The sequence below is a fragment of the Microcaecilia unicolor genome, chromosome 3 (genome assembly GCF_901765095.1).
Source record: "Microcaecilia unicolor chromosome 3, aMicUni1.1, whole genome shotgun sequence".
NCBI classification, from domain to species: Eukaryota; Metazoa; Chordata; class Amphibia; order Gymnophiona; family Siphonopidae; genus Microcaecilia; species Microcaecilia unicolor.
The window spans coordinates 339,377,439-339,400,051 of record NC_044033.1 but is presented as its reverse complement, the minus strand read 5'-3'; the positions used below and the strand labels follow the sequence as shown (position 1 = coordinate 339,400,051).

Here is a 22,613-nt window from a genome sequence, read left to right as displayed (position 1 = left end):
CCACAGAACAAGATAAGGCTCCTTACCTTACGATAACCAGCAAGTTTCAAATGGATAAGCAGCCATGAGGAAAAAAAAGTCCAACATGGGTAGAAGATAAGGTCAGCAACCATGGGTCAAGAAGAGAAGAGGGAAAAAAAAGGCATTTAATCACTAGATGTTACTCAAATTATTTAACAAAACAGGCAAAACAACACCAAAAATGTAATCTATGATGGCTGCATATTAGACAGTCAAAATGTAGCAAATGTCCCTTTGGCACGGCTTCTTGGCCGCCACTTTTCTCAAGGGCTGCTGAAAGAGAGGATAAAATATGATGTGGCCTGCTAGAAGCACCAGAAAACCCAGTATCAACTTAAAAAGAAATATCAGCCAGCATCATTAAAAATTTTAAAAAAACCGCATAGCTCTCCTGTGCTCAGGAGATCATCAAGTTCATATGCCACCTTTTCTGAAATTTTCAAAGCAGCTTTTCACCGTCCACTTGCTGCCACCACTCAACTGTGTCAGAGGTTCTCTGCAAAAATAGATGTACCAGTTCTGCATGCATATAACTGACTTTAAAAAAATGATATTTGCAAAATGTCTACATGGCTATGATATTGACACTCCTGCTCAATTCCGGCATTTTCATCATCTCATCACCCCCAACCCATGGGATCACATCCCTTGCTCCCTTGCTCCCTTGCTCAAATGTGCTTCTATGCATCCTATTCCTTTGTGTCTGGGCAAGCTTCAGCCTCTTTCCAGTTCTGGGTGCTACTGGGTTTGGTTCCAGCCCCATAGGCATAGTGTCTGTCTGCAAAACCACGGTGCTGTGTGACCCAAAAGAATGCCTGCACAAGCTTTCTGCAAGGTGCATGTGTGACAGTATGCAGTGCCCCTCAGGGCCAGAACCACTACGGCAAGATTCTTGACGGACACTTTCAAGGGGTATTTTTATAGTATTTCAGTGCTTAAAGCTTATTTATGAGTAGAAAAGACCTTTTATAAACATTTTGCTATGTATGCACATATTTTATAAAATACATAAATACACATTTACACCAACTTTCAGAACTGATGTAAATGTGTCTGCATTTGTGTGCTAATTGTTTTGGGAGTCTATTTTATAAACAGGCATCCTCTTATAACATTATCCTCTCAGAAACATAAACATAGATACATATATATATATAAAACAGATGACATGCTCAGCCCTGAATCAAACCAAACACATTTTATAAGAATATTGTGTCGCATAGAGGTTAGATGCTAGATAGATACAAGAATTCCAGAAACAAAATGCGAAAATGTATGCAACATACTTGCAATTTTTTTCTTTATTTTTAATGCAGTGATGACTTTACATTTATTGCAGATACATTAAGATTTCAGCCACTAGTGCAGTGATGGTGAACCTATGGCACGCGTGCCAGAGAGGGCACGCAGAGCCCTCTCTGTTGGCACGCGCGCCGGCCGTCGCCTCAGCTAGTTCCAGCCCTCCGTCGTCCCTCCCACCCACCCGGCACCAGGCCTTCATCCCTCCCACCCGGCACCAGCCCGCCCGGCCTCCATCCCCCCCTCCGAGCACGAAATTTAAAAGTCTTCCCTTGTCCGAGTTAAGGCGGCATCAGCAGTAGCAGCGAAAAGAGTGCTGCTGGCTCGGCGCGCCTCCTTCAGCCTTCCATCTCTCAAGCTCTGGTCCCGCCCTAACAGGAAATGAGGGCGGGACCACAGCTTGAGAGACGGAAGGCTGAAGGAGGCGCGCCGAGCCAGCAGCCCGCTTTTCGCTGCTACTGCTAACGCCGCCTTAACTCCGGCAAGGGAAGACTTTTAAATTTCGTGCTCGGAGGGAGGGATGGAGGCCAGGCGGGCTGGTGCCGGGTGGGAGGGAGGGAGGGAGGAATGCCTGGTGCCTGCTGCTGGGTGGGAGGGAGGCAGGCCGGCCGGCCTGGTGCTGGGTGGGAGGCCTGGTGCCTGGTGGGTGCCTGGTGCTGGGTGGGTGGGTGGGTGGCCTGCCTGCGGCTGGGTGGGAGGGAGGGAGGCCGGCCTGCTGCTGGGTGGGAGGCCTGCCGCTGGGAGGGAGGGTGGGCAGGGGGGAGAGGAGGGTGGCTGGACATGGGTGGATGGAGGGGAGGGCAGGGAGGAGAAAAACTGCACATGGATGGAGGGCAAGAAATGAAGAAGAAAGGAGGAAAGTAAAGAAAGAAATGGAAAGAAAGCCTGGAAACGGAGTTAAGAGAACAGGACCAATATGAATAGAAAAACAAAATCACCAGACAACAAAGGTAGAAAAAATCATTTTATTTTAGTGTTTGGAATATGTCCAATTTACATCTGCTGTCTTATTTTGCACTGAGAAAACTGGAGCTGTAACAGCTTACAGAAATGATTTATAATGAAAAAAAATCATGTTATTTTTTTTCTCCTATACTAGTATAATATAATATTTTCAATGATGTCTGTTTATATGCGCCATGGCTGGTGTAAGGGGTGTGGCCATCATAGGGGTGGAGTCATGTAGTGACCCCACCCATAATGAGTTAAATTGCCCTGCTGGCACTTTGCGATAAATAATTAGTTTTTGGGTTGCTGTTTGGGCACTCGGTCTCTGAAAGGTTCGCCATCACTGCACTAGTGCTTTATCAAAACACTTGGTAGCTACAATATTCATGTTGTGTAAAGCGCTTCAAATACCAGCATTTAGAATACTATACTGAAAGCAAAAGCAAAATAAAAGCCAGAGAAATGCATAAAAACATTGTCAGGGGCAAAAAAAAAAAAAAAAAAAGATTAAAGGAGTCCTTTTACTAAGGTGCACCAACAGATTTAGCATGCTCTAAATGATAAGATGCCCACAGGAATATAATGGGCTTATCATTCAGCACAACCTAATTATTAGCGCACCTTAGTAAAAGGGCCCCTACGTGCATTTGCTGGGAAATTTCTGCACCGATAGGTACCAAATATGCGCTATATGCATAATATGGAGTGGAGGAGTGGCCTAGTGGTTAGGGTGGTAGACTTTGGTCCTGGGGAACTGAGGAACTGAGTTCGATTCCCACTTCAGGCACAGGCAGCTCCTTGATCAAGTCACTTAACCCTCCATTGCCCCATGTAAGCCGCATTGAGCCTGCCATGAGTGGGAAAGCGCGGGGTACAAATGTAACAAAAAAAAAAACATATATATATATATATATATAATCACTCAAAGCATCATGAGCCATTTAAGAATGGGAAAATCAAGAGTCCTTTATTGCTAGACCTGAAACAGGCAGTGTTTCAGGGTTAAATGCCTGTGTCTGGGGTCAATAGGAGTCAGTCTATCTAAAATAATCAGCAAACCTCTTGCCCTGAGTGATAGGCTTGGAAGTCAAGGATTATCTTCCTTGGAAGAGAGAGGAGAGGGGTAAGGACACTCTTCCCTCTGAGAGAGAGAAGAGTGTGCCCACGCCTTCATTTCAGAGCTGGCCCTCCTCTCACAGAGGAAAGAGTGTGCTGACCCGTTCTCTCTCTTCCAAAGAAGTTGATTCCTGACTTCCCAGCCTGTCAAGCTCAGGACAAGAGGTTTGCTGATTATATGAGCTTTCAGCTCAATATTTTAGATAGACTGATTCATACTGACCCCTGACAGAGGCATTTAATGCTGAAACACAGTCTGTGTCGGGTCTAGCAATAAAGGACTCTGAATTTCCCATTCAACAGCCCTTGGTGCTTTTTTTGCATTTGTATTGTTGTGTGTACTTTTACCCTCCTCTCTTCTGCTGCTGTATAATATAATCACTCAACATACAGAAAATTTACAAACAGCATTCAGGATGTGTCAATACTGTCATTTTCAAACCATTCACACTAAACACAGTCAAAAAATAATGACCATACCTTGTACTGCAGTTTTCAAACTTAATAGGGGGGAGGGGGGGAAGCACCATATTTCAACACTCAAGAAAGATTCCTCTATTCTGAATGATCTATCCAGGATATACTTTAAGTCATCATCATGACTGGCACCAGCAAAGGCAGCTAGGACAAAGGGGATAAAGAATCTGAACTTCTCTAACATTCAAACAGTCCCTGGAGAAGTGGTGAGAAAACTGCAATGGCTGCTCACTATGTGCTTGTAAGATTGGCAAATGAAGAATGTCACACCCCAGTGGTATCCTTACACTATCTTGGATGGATGCTAAAGCACAGGAGAGTTCTCCTATTTGCTATCTGCAGCATTATAAACCCACATGTTGAATATAAATTAATTTCTCCAAGAGGAAATCAAACTAATATGCCATCCCAAACAAATCATTCTATAAAAATCATAAATACCTTTTGCTGTTTTCCCAGAAGAGATAGTCTTCATGTTCTGTTTGTCATTTCGTGTGAGAACAAGGTCCAAGGCCTGCGACACATCAAATTTACTGCTGAGCACTGCTCGAATCATCTCCTGCTCAGCCACAGAGTCCCCAAGCACTTCCCTCATATGATCAAGGCAGGAATAGAGGCGAGCTGTGGCAAGAGAGAGCAAAACGATCGTCAATGAAACAACCAAACTGTGCAAAAAGCTGTACTAAGCCAAAGGAGAAAAACAGCAGATCAAAAAATACAAAAAAATGGAACAGGTGGGTAACAGAAGGTAAAATTATGTATAATCATACCTGATAATTTTCTTTCCATTAATCATAGCTGATCAATCCATAGACTGGTGGGTTGTGTCCATCTACCAGCAGGTGGAGATAGAGAGCAAACTTTTGCCTCCCTATATGTGGTCATGTGCTGCCGGAAACTCCTCAGTATGTCGATATCAAAGCTCCATCCGCAGGACTCAGCACTTAGAGAATTACACCCACAAAGGGACACTCTGCCCAGCTCACCACCGCCGAAACGGGGGAGGGGAATTAACCCAGCTCATCCCCACACAAGTGGGGGAGGGGAATCCGTCCAGCTCATCCCCGCGGAGCGGGGGAGGGACACCACACCCGCCGATGCGGGGGGATCTGGCTTATCCTGCAACCGCAACCGCGGGAGGAGCTGACTGACCCTAACACCGCCGAAGCGGGAGGGGTACAAAGCTGCCCTACAGCCGCACGAAGCGGGAGGGAGTGCCGGCAGAATTTTAAGTCTCAATCCAGCCCCGTAAAACGGAGGGGAGAGAAATGCAGCAGCTCACTGTAACACAAACTCGTCTCAACTCTTGAAGAATCCAAGTGAAAAAACTTGAACACGAAGTCTTTCTGAAGTAACTGAAGACTAAACTTGAAGCTGAAATGCAACCAGAATAAAAACAGTACAGATATCTGGGAGGGGCTATGGATTGATCAGCTATGATTAATGGAAAGAAAATTATCAGGTATGATTATACATAATTTTACCTTCCATATCATCAAGCTGATCAATCCATAGACTGGTGGGATGTACCGAAGCAGTACTCACCCAGGGCGGGACATTGAAATCCCTGACCTCAACACTGAAGCTCCAAACCGGGCCTCCGCCCGTGCAGCCACAGTCAAACGGTAATGCTTGGAGAATGTATGAGCCGAAGCCCAAGTTGCCGCCTTGCATATCTCTTCCAAGGAGACGGATCCGGCCTCTGCCATCGAGGCCGCCTGAGCTCTCGTGGAGTGAGCCTTCAGCTGGATAGGCGGCACCTTCCCCGCAGCCACATAAGCCGCTGCAATGGCTTCCTTGACCCATCTTGCCACTGTAGGCTTAGCAGCCTGCAGACCCTTACGAGGACCTGCAAACAGGACAAACAGATGATCCGATTTCCGGAAATCATTGGTCACTTCCAAGTATCTGATGATGACTCGTCTCACATCCAGATATTTAAGAGCAGAGTACTCCTCTGGGTAGTCCTCCCTACGAAAGGAAGGGAGACAGAGCTGCTGATTCACATGGAAGCGAGAAACAATCTTGGGCAGGAAGGAAGGCACTGTGCGAATAGTCACTCCTGCCTCAGTGAACTGCAGAAAAGGCTCTCGACATGAGAGCGCCTGGAGCTCGGAAACTCTTCTGGCTGAAGTGATAGCCACCAAAAAGACTGCTTTCAACGTCAGGTCTTTCAGAGATGCCCTCGACAAGGGTTCAAAAGGCGGCTTCTGCAATGCTCTTAGTACCAGGTTGAGATTCCACGCAGGCACCACTGAGTGCAGAGGAGGGCGCAGGTGATTAACTCCCTTGAGAAAGCGCACCACATCTGGCTGCGAAGCCAGGGAAGCACCCTTCAGGCGGCCCCTGAAGCAAGCCAGAGCCGCTACCTGGACTTTAAGGGAACTGAGCGACAGGCCTTTCTCCAGACCTTCTTGCAGGAACGCCAACACTGAAGCAATTGGAGCAGTGAAGGGAGAAAGTGAGCCTGCTTCACACCACGCTGCAAAGATACGCCAAACCCTGGCGTAAGCAGTAGAAGTAGAGCGCTTCCTCGCTCTCAGCATAGTGGCGATGACCTTGTCTGAGAAGCCCTTCTTCCTCAGACGCTGCCGCTCAATAGCCAGGCCGTAAGACCAAAGGGGGAGGGATCCTCCATCACCACGGGACCCTGATGTAACAGGCCCTGCTCCACTGGCAGCCGCAGAGGATCGTCGACTGAGAGCCTGATCAAGTCCGCATACCAGGGACGCCTGGGCCAATCCGGACCCACCAGGATTACCCTGCCGGGATGCTTTGCCACCCGGTCTAGCACCCTGCCCAACATGGGCCAGGGCGGGAACACATAGAGAAGCTCTTGTGTCGGCCACTGTTGGAGAAGAGCATCTACTCCCAGGGATCGAGGGTCCCGTCCTCTGCTGAAAAAGCGCGGCACTTGGCAATTGGCCGATGACGCCATCAGATCTAGGCTCGGCTGGCCCCAGCGCTTCGTGATGCCCAAGAACGCCTGAGCAGATAGCTGCCACTCTCCGGGCTCCAAGGTATGGCGACTGAGAAAGTCCGCCTTGACATTCATGACTCCGGCAATGTGGGCCGCTGAAAGCTGCTCCAGGTTCGCTTCCGCCCACTGGCAAAGATTCATAGCCTCCTTGGCTAGAGGGGCGCTCTTGGTACCTCCCTGGCGGTTGACATAGGCCACAGCCGTGGCATTGTCCAACAGGACCCGTACAGGCTTCAACACCAGTACCGGGATGAACTCCAAAAGCGCCAACCGAATGGCTCTGAGTTCCAGGAGGTTGATAGACCACTTTGCCTCTGCAGGAGACCAGAGCCCCTGCGCTGTCCTTCCCAAGCAGTGGGCTCCCCAGCCCGACAACGAGGCGTCCGTCGTGACGACAATCCACTCTGGGGTCACCAGAGGCATTCCCGCAGACACTTGTCTGTCTGCATCCACCAGCTCAGCGCCTTGCGCACTGCTGGGTCCAAGGGAAGGCGCACAGCATAATCCTCCGACATCGGAGTCCAGCGCTGCAGCAAAGAGTGTTGAAGTGGTCTCATATGAGCCCTGGCCCAGGGCACAACTTCCATCGTGGCCGTCATAGAGCCCAACAGCTGCACATACAGTGGGGGAAATAAGTATTTGATCCCTTGCTGATTTTGTAAGTTTGCCCACTGACAAAGACATGAGCAGCCCATAATTGAAGGGTAGGTTATTGGTAACAGTGAGAGATAGCACATCACAAATTAAATCCAGAAAATCACATTGTGGAAAGTATATGAATTTATTTGCATTCTGCAGAGGGAAATAAGTATTTGATCCCCCACCAACCAGTAAGAGATCTGGCCCCTACAGACCAGGTAGATGCTCCAAATCAACTCGTTACCTGCATGACAGACAGCTGTCGGCAATGGTCACCTGTATGAAAGACACCTGTCCACAGACTCAGTGAATCAGTCAGACTCTAACCTCTACAAAATGGCCAAGAGCAAGGAGCTGTCTAAGGATGTCAGGGACAAGATCATACACCTGCACAAGGCTGGAATGGGCTACAAAACCATCAGTAAGACGCTGGGCGAGAAGGAGACAACTGTTGGTGCCATAGTAAGAAAATGGAAGAAGTACAAAATGACTGTCAATCGACAAAGATCTGGGGCTCCACGCAAAATCTCACCTCGTGGGGTATCCTTGATCATGAGGAAGGTTAGAAATCAGCCTACAACTACAAGGGGGGAACTTGTCAATGATCTCAAGGCAGCTGGGACCACTGTCACCACGAAAACCATTGGTAACACATTACGACATAACGGATTGCAATCCTGCAGTGCCCGCAAGGTCCCCCTGCTCCGGAAGGCACATGTGACGGCCCGTCTGAAGTTTGCCAGTGAACACCTGGATGATGCCGAGAGTGATTGGGAGAAGGTGCTGTGGTCAGATGAGACAAAAATTGAGCTCTTTGGCATGAACTCAACTCGCCGTGTTTGGAGGAAGAGAAATGCTGCCTATGACCCAAAGAACACCGTCCCCACTGTCAAGCATGGAGGTGGAAATGTTATGTTTTGGGGGTGTTTCTCTGCTAAGGGCACAGGACTACTTCACCGCATCAATGGGAGAATGGATGGGGCCATGTACCGTACAATTCTGAGTGACAACCTCCTTCCCTCCGCCAGGGCCTTAAAAATGGGTCGTGGCTGGGTCTTCCAGCACGACAATGACCCAAAACATACAGCCAAGGCAACAAAGGAGTGGCTCAGGAAGAAGCACATTAGGGTCATGGAGTGGCCTAGCCAGTCAGCAGACCTTAATCCCATTGAAAACTTATGGAGGGAGCTGAAGCTGCGAGTTGCCAAGCGACAGCCCAGAACTCTTAATGATTTAGAGATGATCTGCAAAGAGGAGTGGACCAAAATTCCTCCTGACATGTGTGCAAACCTCATCATCAACTACAGAAGACGTCTGACCGCTGTGCTTGCCAACAAGGGTTTTGCCACCAAGTATTAGGTCTTGTTTGCCAGAGGGATCAAATACTTATTTCCCTCTGCAGAATGCAAATAAATTCATATACTTTCCACAATGTGATTTTCCGGATTTAATTTGTGATGTGCTATCTCTCACTGTTACCAATAACCTACCCTTCAATTATGGGCTGCTCATGTCTTTGTCAGTGGGCAAACTTACAAAATCAGCAAGGGATCAAATACTTATTTCCCCCACTGTAGTCCCAAGCCCGAAGGGGAGAGGCTACTAGGAACTGGTCCACCTGAGCCTGAAGTTTGACAATCCGATTGTCTGGCAGGAACACTCTGCCCACTTGGGTGTCGAATCGAACTCCCAGGTACTCCAGGGACTGAGTCGGGCGCAGCTGGCTCTTCTCCCAGTTGATGATCCATCCCAGGGAGCTCAAAAGAGCAACTACCCGGTCCACAGCTTTGTCGCACTCTGCATAAGAGGGGGCTCGGATCAACCAGTCGTCCAGATAAGGATGGACTTGTACCCCTTCCTTTCGTAGGAAGGCCGCGATGACCACCATTACTTTGGAAAAGGTCCGCGGAGCAGTAGCCAACCCGAAAGGGAGGGCTCTGAACTGGAAGTGTCGTCCCAGGACTGCAAAACGCAGAAAGCGTTGATGAGGAGGCCAGATGGGAATATGCAGGTACGCTTCCTTGATGTCCAAGGATGCCAGGAACTCTCCTGCCTTCACTGCCGCTATAACAGAGCGGAGAGTCTCCATGCGAAAGTGCCGCACTTTCAAAGCCCGATTGACCCCTTTGAGGTCGAGGATAGGCCGGACAGAACCTCCTTTCTTTGGTACCACAAAGTAAATGGAGTAACGTCCCTTGCCAAGCTGACTTTCTGGCACCGGAACGACCGCGCCCAGGCGGATCAGATTGTCCAAGGTCTGCTGCACTGCCACAGCTTTGACCGGAGACTTGCAGGGAGAGAGTACAAACCCGTCTTTTAAGGGTCGGCAGAACTCTAGTTTGTAGCCGTCTCTGATGACTTCCAGCACCCACGCGTCTGAAGTTATTGTGGTCCACTCGCCCAGAAACGAGGACAGCCGTCCTCCAATCTGCACTGGGGCGTGGACCAAGACCCCGTCATTGGGTACGAGACCCTGGGGGAGGACCGGAGGGAGCACCTCCGGGACGGCGGTCTCTGCGAAAGGAATGCTGCTTGGGGGAGAAATTCCTCTTGAAGGAAGAGGGGGCAGAGGAACCCGACTTGCCCGGGCGGTACCGACGGGCTTCCTGCAACCGTCCTCTGGAGGTACCGGGACGAGTACTAGCCCGAGCCCTGACCTCTGGTAATTTCTTGCCCTTAGACGTGCCGAGATCGGTCACGATTTTGTCCAGCTCGACCCCAAAGAGCAGCTTGCCTTTAAAAGGCAACCTAGCCAGGCGGGATTTAGAGGCGTGGTCAGCAGACCAATGTTTCAGCCAAAGCCACCGCCGCGCAGAGATTGTCTGAGCCATGCCTTTCGCTGAGGCCCTCAAGACATCATACAGCAAGTCTGCCAAATAGGCTAAGCCCGATTCCAGGGCCGGCCAATCAGCCCTCAAGGAATGATCCGAGGGGGAAGCCCGCTGCACCATAGTCAGGCACGCCCTGGCCACATAGGAGCCGCAAACTGAGGTCTGCAAACTTAAAGCAGCCGCCTCAAAGGACGACCTTAAGGCCGCCTCCAATCTTCTGTCTTGGGCGTCCTTTAGGGCCGTGCCACCTTCCACCGGCAACGCCGTTTTCTTAGTCACCGCAGTGATTAAAGAATCCACGGTAGGCCACAGATAGGCCTCACGTTCACTCACAGCCAAAGGATAGAGGCGGGACATAGCCCTAGCCACTTTAAGGCTCGCTTCTGGGACATCCCATTGAGCCGAAATTAAGGTGTGCATGGCATCATGCACGTGGAAGGTTCTAGGCGGGCGCTTCGTCCCCAGCATAATGGCAGAGCCAACAGGGGCTGAGAGAGAGACGTCCTCCGGAGAGGAAATCTTCAAAGTGTCCATGGCCTGTAACAACAGGTTGGGCAAATCCTCTGGGCTAAAAAGCCGCGCTGCAGAGGGGTCATCCGCTCCATCCGAGCGGGGATCCGTCTCCTCCAAGGAATCCGCAAAGGACCGTTGGGAGACCTCAGACACGCTGCCCTCATCTACATCGGAGGAGACAAATTCCTCCAAGGCCTGGGAATCAACCCGAGGGCGTTTACCTCTGGGAACCTCAACCTCTTTACCAGACGAGGGAGCAGGGGCAGCGTTGTGCATGAGGAAGGCCTGATGCAGCAGCAAAACAAACTCGGGGAAGAAACCCCCCAGACTGTGCACTTCCGCAGCCTGGGCAACAGCCCTAGACGCACCCTCAACCGGCGCTCGCAATAGCGGGGGAGAGACATGCTGCGCATCCAAAATGGCGTCCGGCGCGAAACTCCGCGAAGGAGCCGCGCGGGAAGAACGGCTCTTAACTTTAGCCACTTCTGTGCCGTCGCCCAAATTAAGGGCGTTCATGGCATGTCTCCAACCTCAAGGGCGGCCCAAGAAGAAGCCGTCCGAGCCGCGTGGCCGGCCAAGATGGCGGAGGCGAGGAGCGGGGGATGGGCGTTTGTGGCGGGGAAAAACCGCCACGCCGGAGGAAGGACCGGGACATTCATCGGTCACGAAACTGTCACCCAACAAGGGCGAATCAGGCTTTAAGACCCCCGCATCCCCTCTAGAAGCGCTCAAGCGACCCGGGGAGCGACCCTTTGCGCCCTCGCCCTCCGACGCCATATGCCACGAGGAGAAGAATCGGGGAACCCCCTGCCCGCTATAAAAAGGTAAAAATTACCTGCTGTCCGCTCTGAGTTGTAACGACCTGGTGTCCCAGTGAGTAGCTGCAATAGACGCTTAAATAAACGTCGAAATAAACGCCTTTAAGGACGTTCAAAATTTTTTTTTTTTTTTTTTTTTAACGGAGCCAGCGGGAGGGGGGAGAAAAGGAGGGACCTGGCACCACCAGGTTTGCACTTGCTCAAAAGAGCCCTCAACCCCAGGCACTCAACAAAACCTAAAAATTAGGCTTGGAGGCCTAGCCAGAGCTGCTGCTGTGTGTGACCACCACCTGCTGAGATAGAGAACATACTGAGGAGTTTCCGGCAGCACATGACCACATATAGGGAGGCAAAAGTTTGCTCTCTATCTCCACCTGCTGGTAGATGGACACAACCCACCAGTCTATGGATTGATCAGCTTGATGATACGGAAGAAGTGGTTTATTACAAGTTACTCGACGGGGCCACGTTTCGCCCTCAGGCTGCGTCAGGGGTACAAAAAACTAGTAGGGGTAAAAAGCAAAGTGAACCCCTAAAAGTAGTCATACAACCACCTTACATAAGTGCTTCCCAAGCTTACTCAGCAGTCTTAGCAATGTTATGTTGACTGGCAGCCTGAGGGTGAAACGTGGCCACGTCGGGTAACTTGTAATAAACCACTTCTTCTGTTACCCTCCTGTTCCATTTTTTATCTGCTTTTTTTCTTTTGGTTTACTATTTCTGTGGCAGATCTTTGACTTTTTTTGTTTCTGTCTGCTAAGCCAAAGGAGGAAAAAACAATTAATTCTTCCAGGGTTTCACGAGAAAAGAAAGGGGGAGGGGAGGATTGGGGGTTTGTTTGGTTTTTTTTCAATGGCAACAAGACACAGTAGTAACCTGCTCCCACAGAACTATTTAGGTTATTTAGAAGCATTAACACATGTAGATTGGCCACATATGTAAAAAGTGATTTCACAGACGCATTATTTACATATGTAGCTCTTAGGTGCACAGATTAAGGGGGCACAAGGGTGTGATTAGGGCATGAACAACTTTGAGAAATGTGCTCCTTTTGATCAAGCTTTTCACTTTTGTGTCTCTAATGCAAAATAAAAAAAAATAAAAAACGACAGCCTCACTTGTTAACTGCCACCAGTTCCATTTATAGGTTTTTAAGATCAGGCAACTATACATATTAAGTGCCAGCAACTAATCACAGAAATTGCAAACCGGCAATTTCCACATATAATTGCCAGCAGCTACATGTGGAAATGTCAGGTGATGCCATTTTTTTCTCGAATACAGCTTGGTTAAAAAAAAAAAAAAATCTCACTGCTCCCATTGGATATGTCAGCCTGTCCTCCTATGTATTTTACAAAAAACTATTTCCGTAGTATTTTACAAAAGGTTCTGCCAAACTTAACATATCGACCTACACTTTCCAATTCCTATTATGACATCCTATATGATTAACTTTATCTATCATACCGAATCCTTTTGAGCACAGTGGTCTTCAACGAAACAATAACATGATCATATTGAGATGTTACTCCAAATGGCTTCTATAATGTATTAAAAGTGTAGGTGACTATTTTCCTCCTAATTAGGGGTTCTTCTTTCTTGTGTTTATGGCTCAGGTACTAGGTGCCTTTCTCGGAAAAATGAAATGCATACATTTGGCTAGAACCAACAGTCTTATGCGCAGAAAAGATACAAAACAAGAATGGAAGGCAGGAAGCAACATAACCAACTGATTTATTTCATTTGTTATTTTATTGGTTTTTTTTATTTTAATTTTGTGATTGCTTTGATGCTTTTATGTAATTGTTTGTATTTTATTAATCCTGTGAACCACTTTGATGCATTTTTGTGTAATGCAGTATATCAAATCAATAAATCAAATCAAATAGCAGCAAGGGGCCCCTTCCACCATCCCCCACACACCTCATCTGGAAGTTTTTGATGGTGTTCAAACAAAAACACACATCCAGGAATCATATAAATAGCAATAAAGACAAGACAAACATCTCATGGGATAACAGTGAGTAACATAACCTGCCAAATGTTTCAACACACCCATTATTCCAATACTGTCAATACTGATCTTTGGCTCCGTTTCACTTGCTCCTTTCTATTGCTAATTGGAAGTCCTCACTCTCTTCCTTACATTGTAGCAGTAGTAATTTATTGGGGATAACTATTTTAAAAAAGGAGGCAAATTTAAGAAGGTAGGCATCTATATAGCTAGGTTCCATTATTACAGGCTGCATCCAAAATGGTAATATTTAGTCATACCTGTTAATTTGCTTTCTTTTAGTCCTGCTACACCATTCTGAACAAGAGAGCTGTATTCCCTACCTACCAGCAGACGTAGGTAGAGAAACCGACTTATTCCAGCGATGTCATTGGTCTATACAAGCTGGTGTTCCCCCTGGAATTCTCTAGCATGCCCCTGCCAAAGCAGAAGGTCCAATATGCCACACCCATGCCCCATCCAACCACTACACCAATATTTAATACATTACATTGAAGAACTACTACTACTACTTATTTCTATAGCGCTACTAGACGTACGCAGCGCTGTACACTTGAACATGAAGAGAGAGTCCCTGCTCAACAGAGCTTACAATCTAATTAGGACAAACAGGACAATCAAGAGATAAGGGAATATTAAAGTGAGGATGATAAAATAAGGGTTCTGAACAAGTGAATAAGGGTTAGGAGTTAAAAGCAGCATCAACAAGGTGGGCCTCCAGCCCAGACCCGAAGACGGTCAGAGATGGAGCCCGACGCACCGGCCCAGGAAGTCCACTCCAAGCATATGATGCAGTGAGACAAAAGGAACGGAGCCTGGAGTCTGCGGCGGGGGAGAAGGGTGCAGACAAGAGAGATTTACCCAGTGAACGGAGTTCCCGGGGAGGAATGTAGGGAGAGATGAGAGTGAGAGGTACTGAGGAGCTGCAGAGTGAATGCACTTGTAAGTAAGAAAAAAGTGCTCATCAAGTCCCTTGAACCTCAGTATCCTGGGGTGGGTCTCAATCATGCAGGAGGACTAAAGGAAAGGAAATTAAAAGGTATGACTAGATTTCACCTTCCTTAATGTCCAACTATACCATTCTGAACAAGTGGAATGTACCCAAGCAGAACCTCACAGGGTGGGGTACAATGAATGTCCTCTGGCAAAACCGCCTAAACTTCAGCCCAGGAAGTAGCTTGTACATAACAAGTTTGCCAGCAACCCTCTAGGCACCTGTTTATTCCAGTAAAATATAGGCTGTTTCAATGATCACTTTGATTCAGCGTGCAACAGGGAATTTCAAAGCTGTCTGTTTTGCCCAGGGGCTATAAAAAAAGAATGCTAAAATTGGAAACCAGAAAGGAGCACCATAATCAAAATAGGACAAAGAAATAAGTATAGGAATTCAAGGTATGATGGTAAAATGTCATCTTACCTGATAATTTTCTTTCCTTTAGTGCAGAAGATGAATCCAGAAACTGGTGGATTGTGTCCATCTACCAGCAGGTGGAGATAACAATCACTGTACTGAACTCAGTCTTACAGGACGGCCAGCTCCTCCCTCAATCAGTATGTCGTGTAGCAAAGCATAAGATTGCCATGGATTCATTGGTATACCATCCTCACAGATATATATGAAGAACAAAAGTGATAGTCCAGGAAAAAGTTTACACTACCTAGAAAAGACCCCACTAAAAAAAAATAACCTAAACAGCGGCACAAGGGTGGGATCCTGGATTCATCTACTGCAGTAAAGGAATGAAAATTATCATCAGGGAAGACATAATTTTACCTTCCTCAGCATAGCAGCAGATGAAACCAATAGGATGTAAGAAAGCAGTTCCTAAGTAGGGAGGGAAGCCACTGCTCCAACGAAAAGAACAGCCGCTCCAAACTGGCATCCGACTGCACAGTCACGTCCAAATGGTAATACTTGGAGAAGATATGCAGAAATGCCCAAGTAGCCACCTTACAGATCTCCCCCAGGGAAAAAGCCTGAACCTCCGTCCAGGTGGTCACCAGCGCATGGGTGGAATGCGCCCGCAGCATAACAGAGGAGCTCCACCCACCAGCAGATATACCAAGGCATCTCAAATCCACCTCACAATCATCACTTTTGCTCAGCATTGCTCTTATTCAGCCCCAACAAAAGCCCAAAAAGATGATCCAACCGCTGGAAATCATTAGTGACATGAAGGTAGTGAAGCAGAGCCCTGCAAACATCCAAGAACTGCAGGACCCCAAATCCCTGGGTGATCTTCTTTCTGAAAAAAGGCAAGAAAATGAACTGATTGACATGAAACACTGAAACGACCTTCGGCAAAAAGGATGACATCACCCATAGATACCGCCGCCTCCATGAACCGACGGAAAGGCTCCCAACACAACAAGGCCTGGAGTTCCAAGACTTGCCAAGCTGATGCCACTGCCACAGAAACACCATTTTCAGAGTGAGATCCTTATCTGAGGCCTTGAATGGAGGCCCACTGCATGGTCCTAAGCACCAAGTTAAGGTTCCATTCCAGAAAAGGAAGAAATTACAGCTTGAGGCAATTGAATCCCCCCCCCCCCACACACACACACACACACTCAGAAATGGACCACATCCAGATGAGAAGTCACAGAATTCCCTAATATGCATTTACAATAACAGGTGAGAGCAGCGACCTGCACTCGGAGCGAGTTATAGGCCAGAGCTTTCCGCAGTGTAGATCTCTCAATGTCCAAGCCTTAAGACCAAAGCAGGAGGCATCCTCCATCTGTACCGGTCCATGGCAGAGCAGATCGGAAGTCTCGGGCAGACCTTCAGCAACGCGTCTGCCAGGAGCCAAATCAAATTCTGAGAGAAGAGGACATCTCTATGGGTAAGTAACATTTTATTCTGAGCTCAGTAACTTAAAGTTTAGGATTTAAAAGAGGAATTGTAGGATATTGATAAACACAGTTAGAATAAAATAAAAAAAACAGCAGCAAACTTTATTAGCTAATCTCAGTACCCTTTTCCCCATAGTTTTAAAATTTGAAGTTTCTGCCACAGCATTAACAGATGGTCTCTAGAAGGGACAGAACGGCCCAGTTCAGTCTTGGAAAGAAAATTAATAAAATAAAAAAAGAGGAAAGCAAGTATTATTAACTAGTTACCATACTGTACAATCCCTTTTCCCTATAGTTTTAAACTGAAACTTTCTCTAGAGGTAGAAACTTACCAGCCAAGAGTATAAAAAGAATAGTAGCAAGACTTGAACTGTCCTAAAAGAAAGTTATTTTCTGTTCTTGCCTGCTGCAGAGGTAGCACTGCAGTTGACCTGAATTAGGTATTAATTAAGGTGTCAGGAAGTAAAATAGTTGCTGAGGTTACTAATGGCAATATGATTACTGGTTAGCTTCAAAGGATTTCTTTGAAATAGTCTCCTTAGAATCTAAACTATATAAAGAGGAAAGGTCCCACTTAACTTTCTTTCTGAGAAGTTCTGAGAGGACATCTCTGTGGGTATGTGACATTATTTTATTTTGAGCTTGGTAACTTAAAGATTAGGGTTTAAAAGAGGAATTGTAGGATATTGATAAACACAGTTAGAATTTTAAAATTAAAAAAAAAAAGCTAACAAACTTTAGTCTCCATACCCTTTTCCCCTTTTTAAAAAACTTGAAGTTTCTGCCACAGTGTTAACAGACAGTCTCTAGAAGGCACAGAAGGGTCCAGTTGTCCTCATTCCCACCCAACCCTAGCTCAACTCTTCATTTATAGTCAATTATTCTAATTAAGACAACAAGAGCGGAATTTTCAATTTTCATTAGAGTTTTATTTATATTTAATTAGTTTCTAAGAAGCAAACTCTAAATAAAAATAAATTACAAATTACACCAGTCTTAAGGCTCATTATATTTACCTGATATCCCTAGTACCTTAAAAGCTTTAAACAACTCTGTAATACTAAGACAGTAGTCCAGCAGCAAGAGAGATGCTATCCAGTCTTCTGCATTGAGTGTCACATGTATGATTAGCTCCCATTTGGAGAAATGTCATGTGTGTGTGCTCGATGCAAAGAGCTCCTAGCTCTCAGAGAACAAGTCCATTCTCTTAAAACTAGAGTAGCAGACTTGGAGGAGCTGAGGGAGACAAGAGAGGTACATAGAGGAGGGCTTCAAGGACACTTTAGAGAAGTTCCACCTCCAATCTGCCAGCCCCTGTGCTGCTTGAAGGACAGAGACCTTCTAAAAGGACAGCATCACCCGGTGAGGCTGGAAGTAATCCTGTAGACAGGACCAGCACACCAGGGAATGCAATATCCTCTCGCACCGAGGATGTGCCTCCAGGAGCTACTGCCCAGGTGGGAAGGGTTAGGACGGCTGTTGTAGTTGATGATTCGATTATTAGGCATGTAGATAGCTGGGTGGCTGCTTGACGTGAGGATCGCCTGGTCACTTGGACTGCCTGCTGCGAAGGTGGCGGACCTCACGCGTCACCTACATAGGATTTTAGATCCTGCTGGGGAGGAGCCAACTGTCTTGGAAAATGTGAGAGAGAGGTTCTGGAAGCCAAATTTAGGCTCTTAGGTAGAAAGCTCAAATCCAGAACCTCAAGGGTAGCATTTCTGAAGTACTACCCATTCCACGCGCAGGGCCCAAGACACAGGCAGAGCTCCGGAGTCTCAATGTGTGGATGAGACGATAGTGCAGGGAAGAGGGTTTCAGATTTGTTAGGAACTAGGCAACATTCTGGGGAAGGGGGAGTCTATTTCGAAAGAATGGGCTCCACCTTAACCAGGGTGGGACCAGGCTACTGGCATTGGCATTTAAAAAGGAGATAGAGCAGCTTTTAAACTAGAAACTGGGGGAAGGCAGACAGTAGCTCAAAAGCGCATAGTTAAGAATAAGGTTTCTTTCAAAGATACAAAGATATCAACAAAACAGGGAATATAGGGTATACCGATAGTGAGGTTGCAAAAGAGACCATGGTAGATCAGGAGGCATATTTTCAAAGCACTTAGCCTTCCAAAGTTCCATAGAAACCTATGGAACTTTGGAAGGCTAAGTGCTTTGAAAATATGCCTCCAGGTGTCCTTAAATAAAAATCAGACAAAGATTGCAAATTAATACTGTCAAGTACTGAGCATGATGTAAACAGGAACAACATTTTGAAATGTCTATAAGCGAATGCTAGAAGCCTAAATAAGATGGGAGAGTCAGAATATATTGCACTAAATGAAAAACTAGATATAATAGGCATCTCGGAGACCTGGTGGAAGGAGGATAACCAGTGGGACATTGTCATACTGGGTTACAAATTATATCGTAGTGATAGGGTGGATCGAATTGGTGGAGGGGTAGCATTGTATATTAGGGAGAGCCTTGAATCAAATAGTTTGAAAATTCTGCAGGAAACAAAATGTCAGGCTTCTCACGGAAACACTGGGTTTGTGAGCCCTTGGACCACTGCCGTGGAGTGGCAGGCAAAACCACCCCCAAACTAGAGACAAGGCAGAACAGGACTGGAACCCCGGACTGGAGTTGCAGCTGAGGCAAACAAGCTGGAACAGGTAGAGCAGGGACAGCTGGACTTCACCTGCACTTGACCGCCATTCCCCAGGAGTTGAGCCCCTGGGTGCAGGCGGCTGGCAGGACTTACAGGACAGGGCAGGAAATGGATATCAAGAGGAAACACATAGGGTCTAGAATACACAAGGAAGGCTAGGCAGATACTAGCCTAGGACTGTCAGACAAACAATACCACACCAGGTAGAAAGACAGGCTCAAGAACACTGACTGAAAGCTGCCAAGCAGCCACTAAGAAAGAAACACAGACCACCAGGAACTAGGCAAGAAATACAGACCAGAAACAAGATTAGGAACTAAACAATAAAACCAAAGCTAAATTACACACAAAACTAACTAGAGCCAGACAAGGAACTCACACTAGAAACCAGACTAGGCAGAAGTGCACAGAGCACACCCATATACACGGGGCCTTAGACGATGCAAAGGCAAACACAGAAGTTTCCAGGTGGCTAATAAGCCCTCAGCAGCTGAAGTTCAAGCTGCAGGAATCACAAGGCAGCTACAGGTGCTGTTCAGGCACAAACAAGAAAAGCAAGTCTGCAGCCCGGAAGATCCGGACAGGACTGGGCTAAAGTCTGGAACGTGTGACAGTTCATAGCAGCCACTGGTTCTGGCCACCAGAGGGCGAGGTGAGCACAGACAAGGAAACAGTCACCATCGTGACAGTACCTCCCCCTCAAGCCCCCCCCCCCCCCCCCCCCTCTCCACGGGGAATTCAGGTCTCCATGGGTAACAATGGTGAAACCTACAGAGGAGCTTCAAAACATGACCAGGGGGAGCTGGGCTGGAGCTTGAACAAGAGTCAAGACAGGAACCCGGACTGGCATCAGGACTGGACCTCGGACTGGAACTCGCCGCTTGGCTGGAGCTGGAACTCAGAATGGGTTCAACATCTTGGCTGGAACTGGAACTTGGTTCAGCCTCTTGGCTGAAACAGGAACTCGGCATGGACTCAGCATCTTGGCTGGAACTGGAACTTGGCATGAACTCAGCATCCTGGCTGGAACTCGGACTGGAGTCAGAAGCTTGGCTGGCAGCACATTCAGGCTGGAATCAGAGGCTTGGCTAGAAGCGGAACTCGGAAGGCTCCACAAAACCTGCATATGAGGCCTAAACTCGGGGCTTCCACAAAACCTGCATATGAGGCCTAAACTCGGGCTTCCACAACACCTTCTTTCAGCATCCACTTCAGGAGTATCCCAAAGGGTTGGATCCAAGGAAAGTTTGCAGCAATACTTGAAGAGTGTGATAGAAGGATCAAGAGCAGAAACTGGGTTTATAAAGAACCCAGCCTCCAGAGACGCTTTCTCTCAGCTGCAGCTTCAGGAGTATTCTTCAAGACTAGATCAGAACAAAGTTTATAGCGGTAATTCTGGAGGGTCATCCAACAATCAAGATCAGAAACTGGGTTGGGACCGGAATTCAAACTGGAACTAGGAGCGGAACCCGGGCTGAGCCCCGGATTGTCAACAGAGAAAAAAGTCATGGGCAGAAAGCCAGCTGGAAGGATTTCTTGCCGAGCTCATGGCCTTTGCATTCTGTCAGGCTTCTCAAGGAAACACTGAGTTTGTGAGCCCTTGGACCACTGCCGAGGGGCAGTGGCAGGCAAAACCACCCCCAAACCAGAGGCAAAGCAGAAACAGGACTGGAACCCCGGACTGGAGTTGCAGCTGAGGCAAACAAGCTGAGACAGGCAGAGCAGGAACAGCTAGACTTCACTTGCGCTTGACCGCCGTTCCCCAGGAGTTGAGCCCCTGGGTGCAGGCAGCCGGCAGGACTTACAGGACAGGGCAGGAACTGGATACCAACAGGAAACACACAACAGAGTCAGGACTAAAAGCTGCCAGGCAGCCCTAAAAAGGAACACAGACACAAGACAAGGAAATGCAGACCAGAAACAAGACTAGGAAATATGCAATAAAACCAAAGCTAAACTACACACAAACAAACTAGAACCACGCAGAAACTCAAGACTAGAACTGGACTAGGCAGAAGTGCACAGAGCACACCCACTTACCAGGGACCTTAGACGATTCAAAGGCAAAGACAGAAGTTTCCAGGTGGTTAATAAAGCCCATTAGCAGCTGAAGTTCACAAGGCAGCTATGGGTGCTGTTCAGGGCACAAACAAGAAAAGCAAGTCTTGCAACCCGGAAGATCCAGACCGGGCTGAAATCTGGAACGTGTGACAGTCCATAGCAGCCACCGGTTCTGGCCACCAGAGGGCGAGGTGAGCACAGACAAGGAAACAGTCACCATCATGACACAAAAACACATATTGGAATCACTATGGATTGAAATTCCATGTCCGAACGGAAAAGGATAGTGATAGAAGTGTACTACCGTCCGCCTGGCCAGGATGAACATACGGATGTAGAAATGTTATCAGAAATTAAGGAGACTAAAACTGGGAAATAAATAATAATGGATAATTTCAATTACCCCGATATTGACTGGGTAAATGTAACATCGGGGCATGCTAGGGAGGTAAAATTCCTTGCTTTATGGAGCAGCTGAACCGACAACAGAAGGAAAAATTCTAGACTTAGTCCTTAGTGGAGCACATGATCTGGTGCGCGAGGTAATGGTGCTGGGGCCGCTTGATAACAGTGATCATAATATGATTAGCTTTGGAGTAAGTATACACAGAAAATCCAATACGTTAGTGTTTAACTTTCAAAAAGAAGACTATGACAAAATGAGAAAAATGATGAAAAAAAAGAAAAAAAATCTTAGAGCAGCAGCTGTGAGGATCAAAATCCACATCAGGTGTGGCAACTGTTCAAAAATGCCATCCAGGAAGCCCAGGCCAAATATATTCCGTGTCCTAAAAAAGGCGCAAGGAAGATCAAACACATCCCGCATGGTTAAAAAGTGAGGTGAAGGAAGTTATTAAAGCTAAAAGAAAATCCTTCAGAAAATGGAAGAAGGAACTGACTGAAAATAATAAGAGCAGGAGGAATGCAAAGCACTGATAAGGATGGCTTCAGAGCCAATGAGTCAGAGAAACTGAATGAAATCTCTATAAACCTGGAAGATGTAATGGGGCAATTTGACAAAGTGAAGAGTAGCAAATCTCCTGGATCAGATGGTATTCATCCCAGAGTACTAACAGAATTAAAAAATGAACTTGCGGAACTAATGTTAGTAATATGTAAGTTATCTTTAAAATCGAGCGTGGTACTGGAAGACTGGAGGGTGGCCAATGTAACACCAATTTTTAAAAAAGGTTCCAGATGAGATCCGGAAAATTATAGACCTGTGAACCTGATGTCAGTGCCGGACAAAATGGTAAGAGACTATTCTAAAGAACAAAATTGCAGAGCATATTCAAAAGCATGGATTGATGAGACAAAGTCAACATAGATTTAGTGAAGGGAAATCTTGCCTCACCAACCTATTACATTTCTTTCAAGG

General features: G+C 47.1%; 1 protein-coding gene across 1 annotated transcript in view; it reads right to left on the bottom strand.

The window, feature by feature from the left end:
- Positions 1 to 22,613, bottom strand: part of HBS1L (HBS1 like translational GTPase) — a 328,487-nt gene that overhangs the window by 272,323 nt on the left and 33,551 nt on the right. The window contains 1 exon segment of the mRNA XM_030198451.1: positions 4,303 to 4,482. Within this exon segment, the coding sequence (XP_030054311.1) occupies positions 4,303 to 4,482 (180 nt within the window).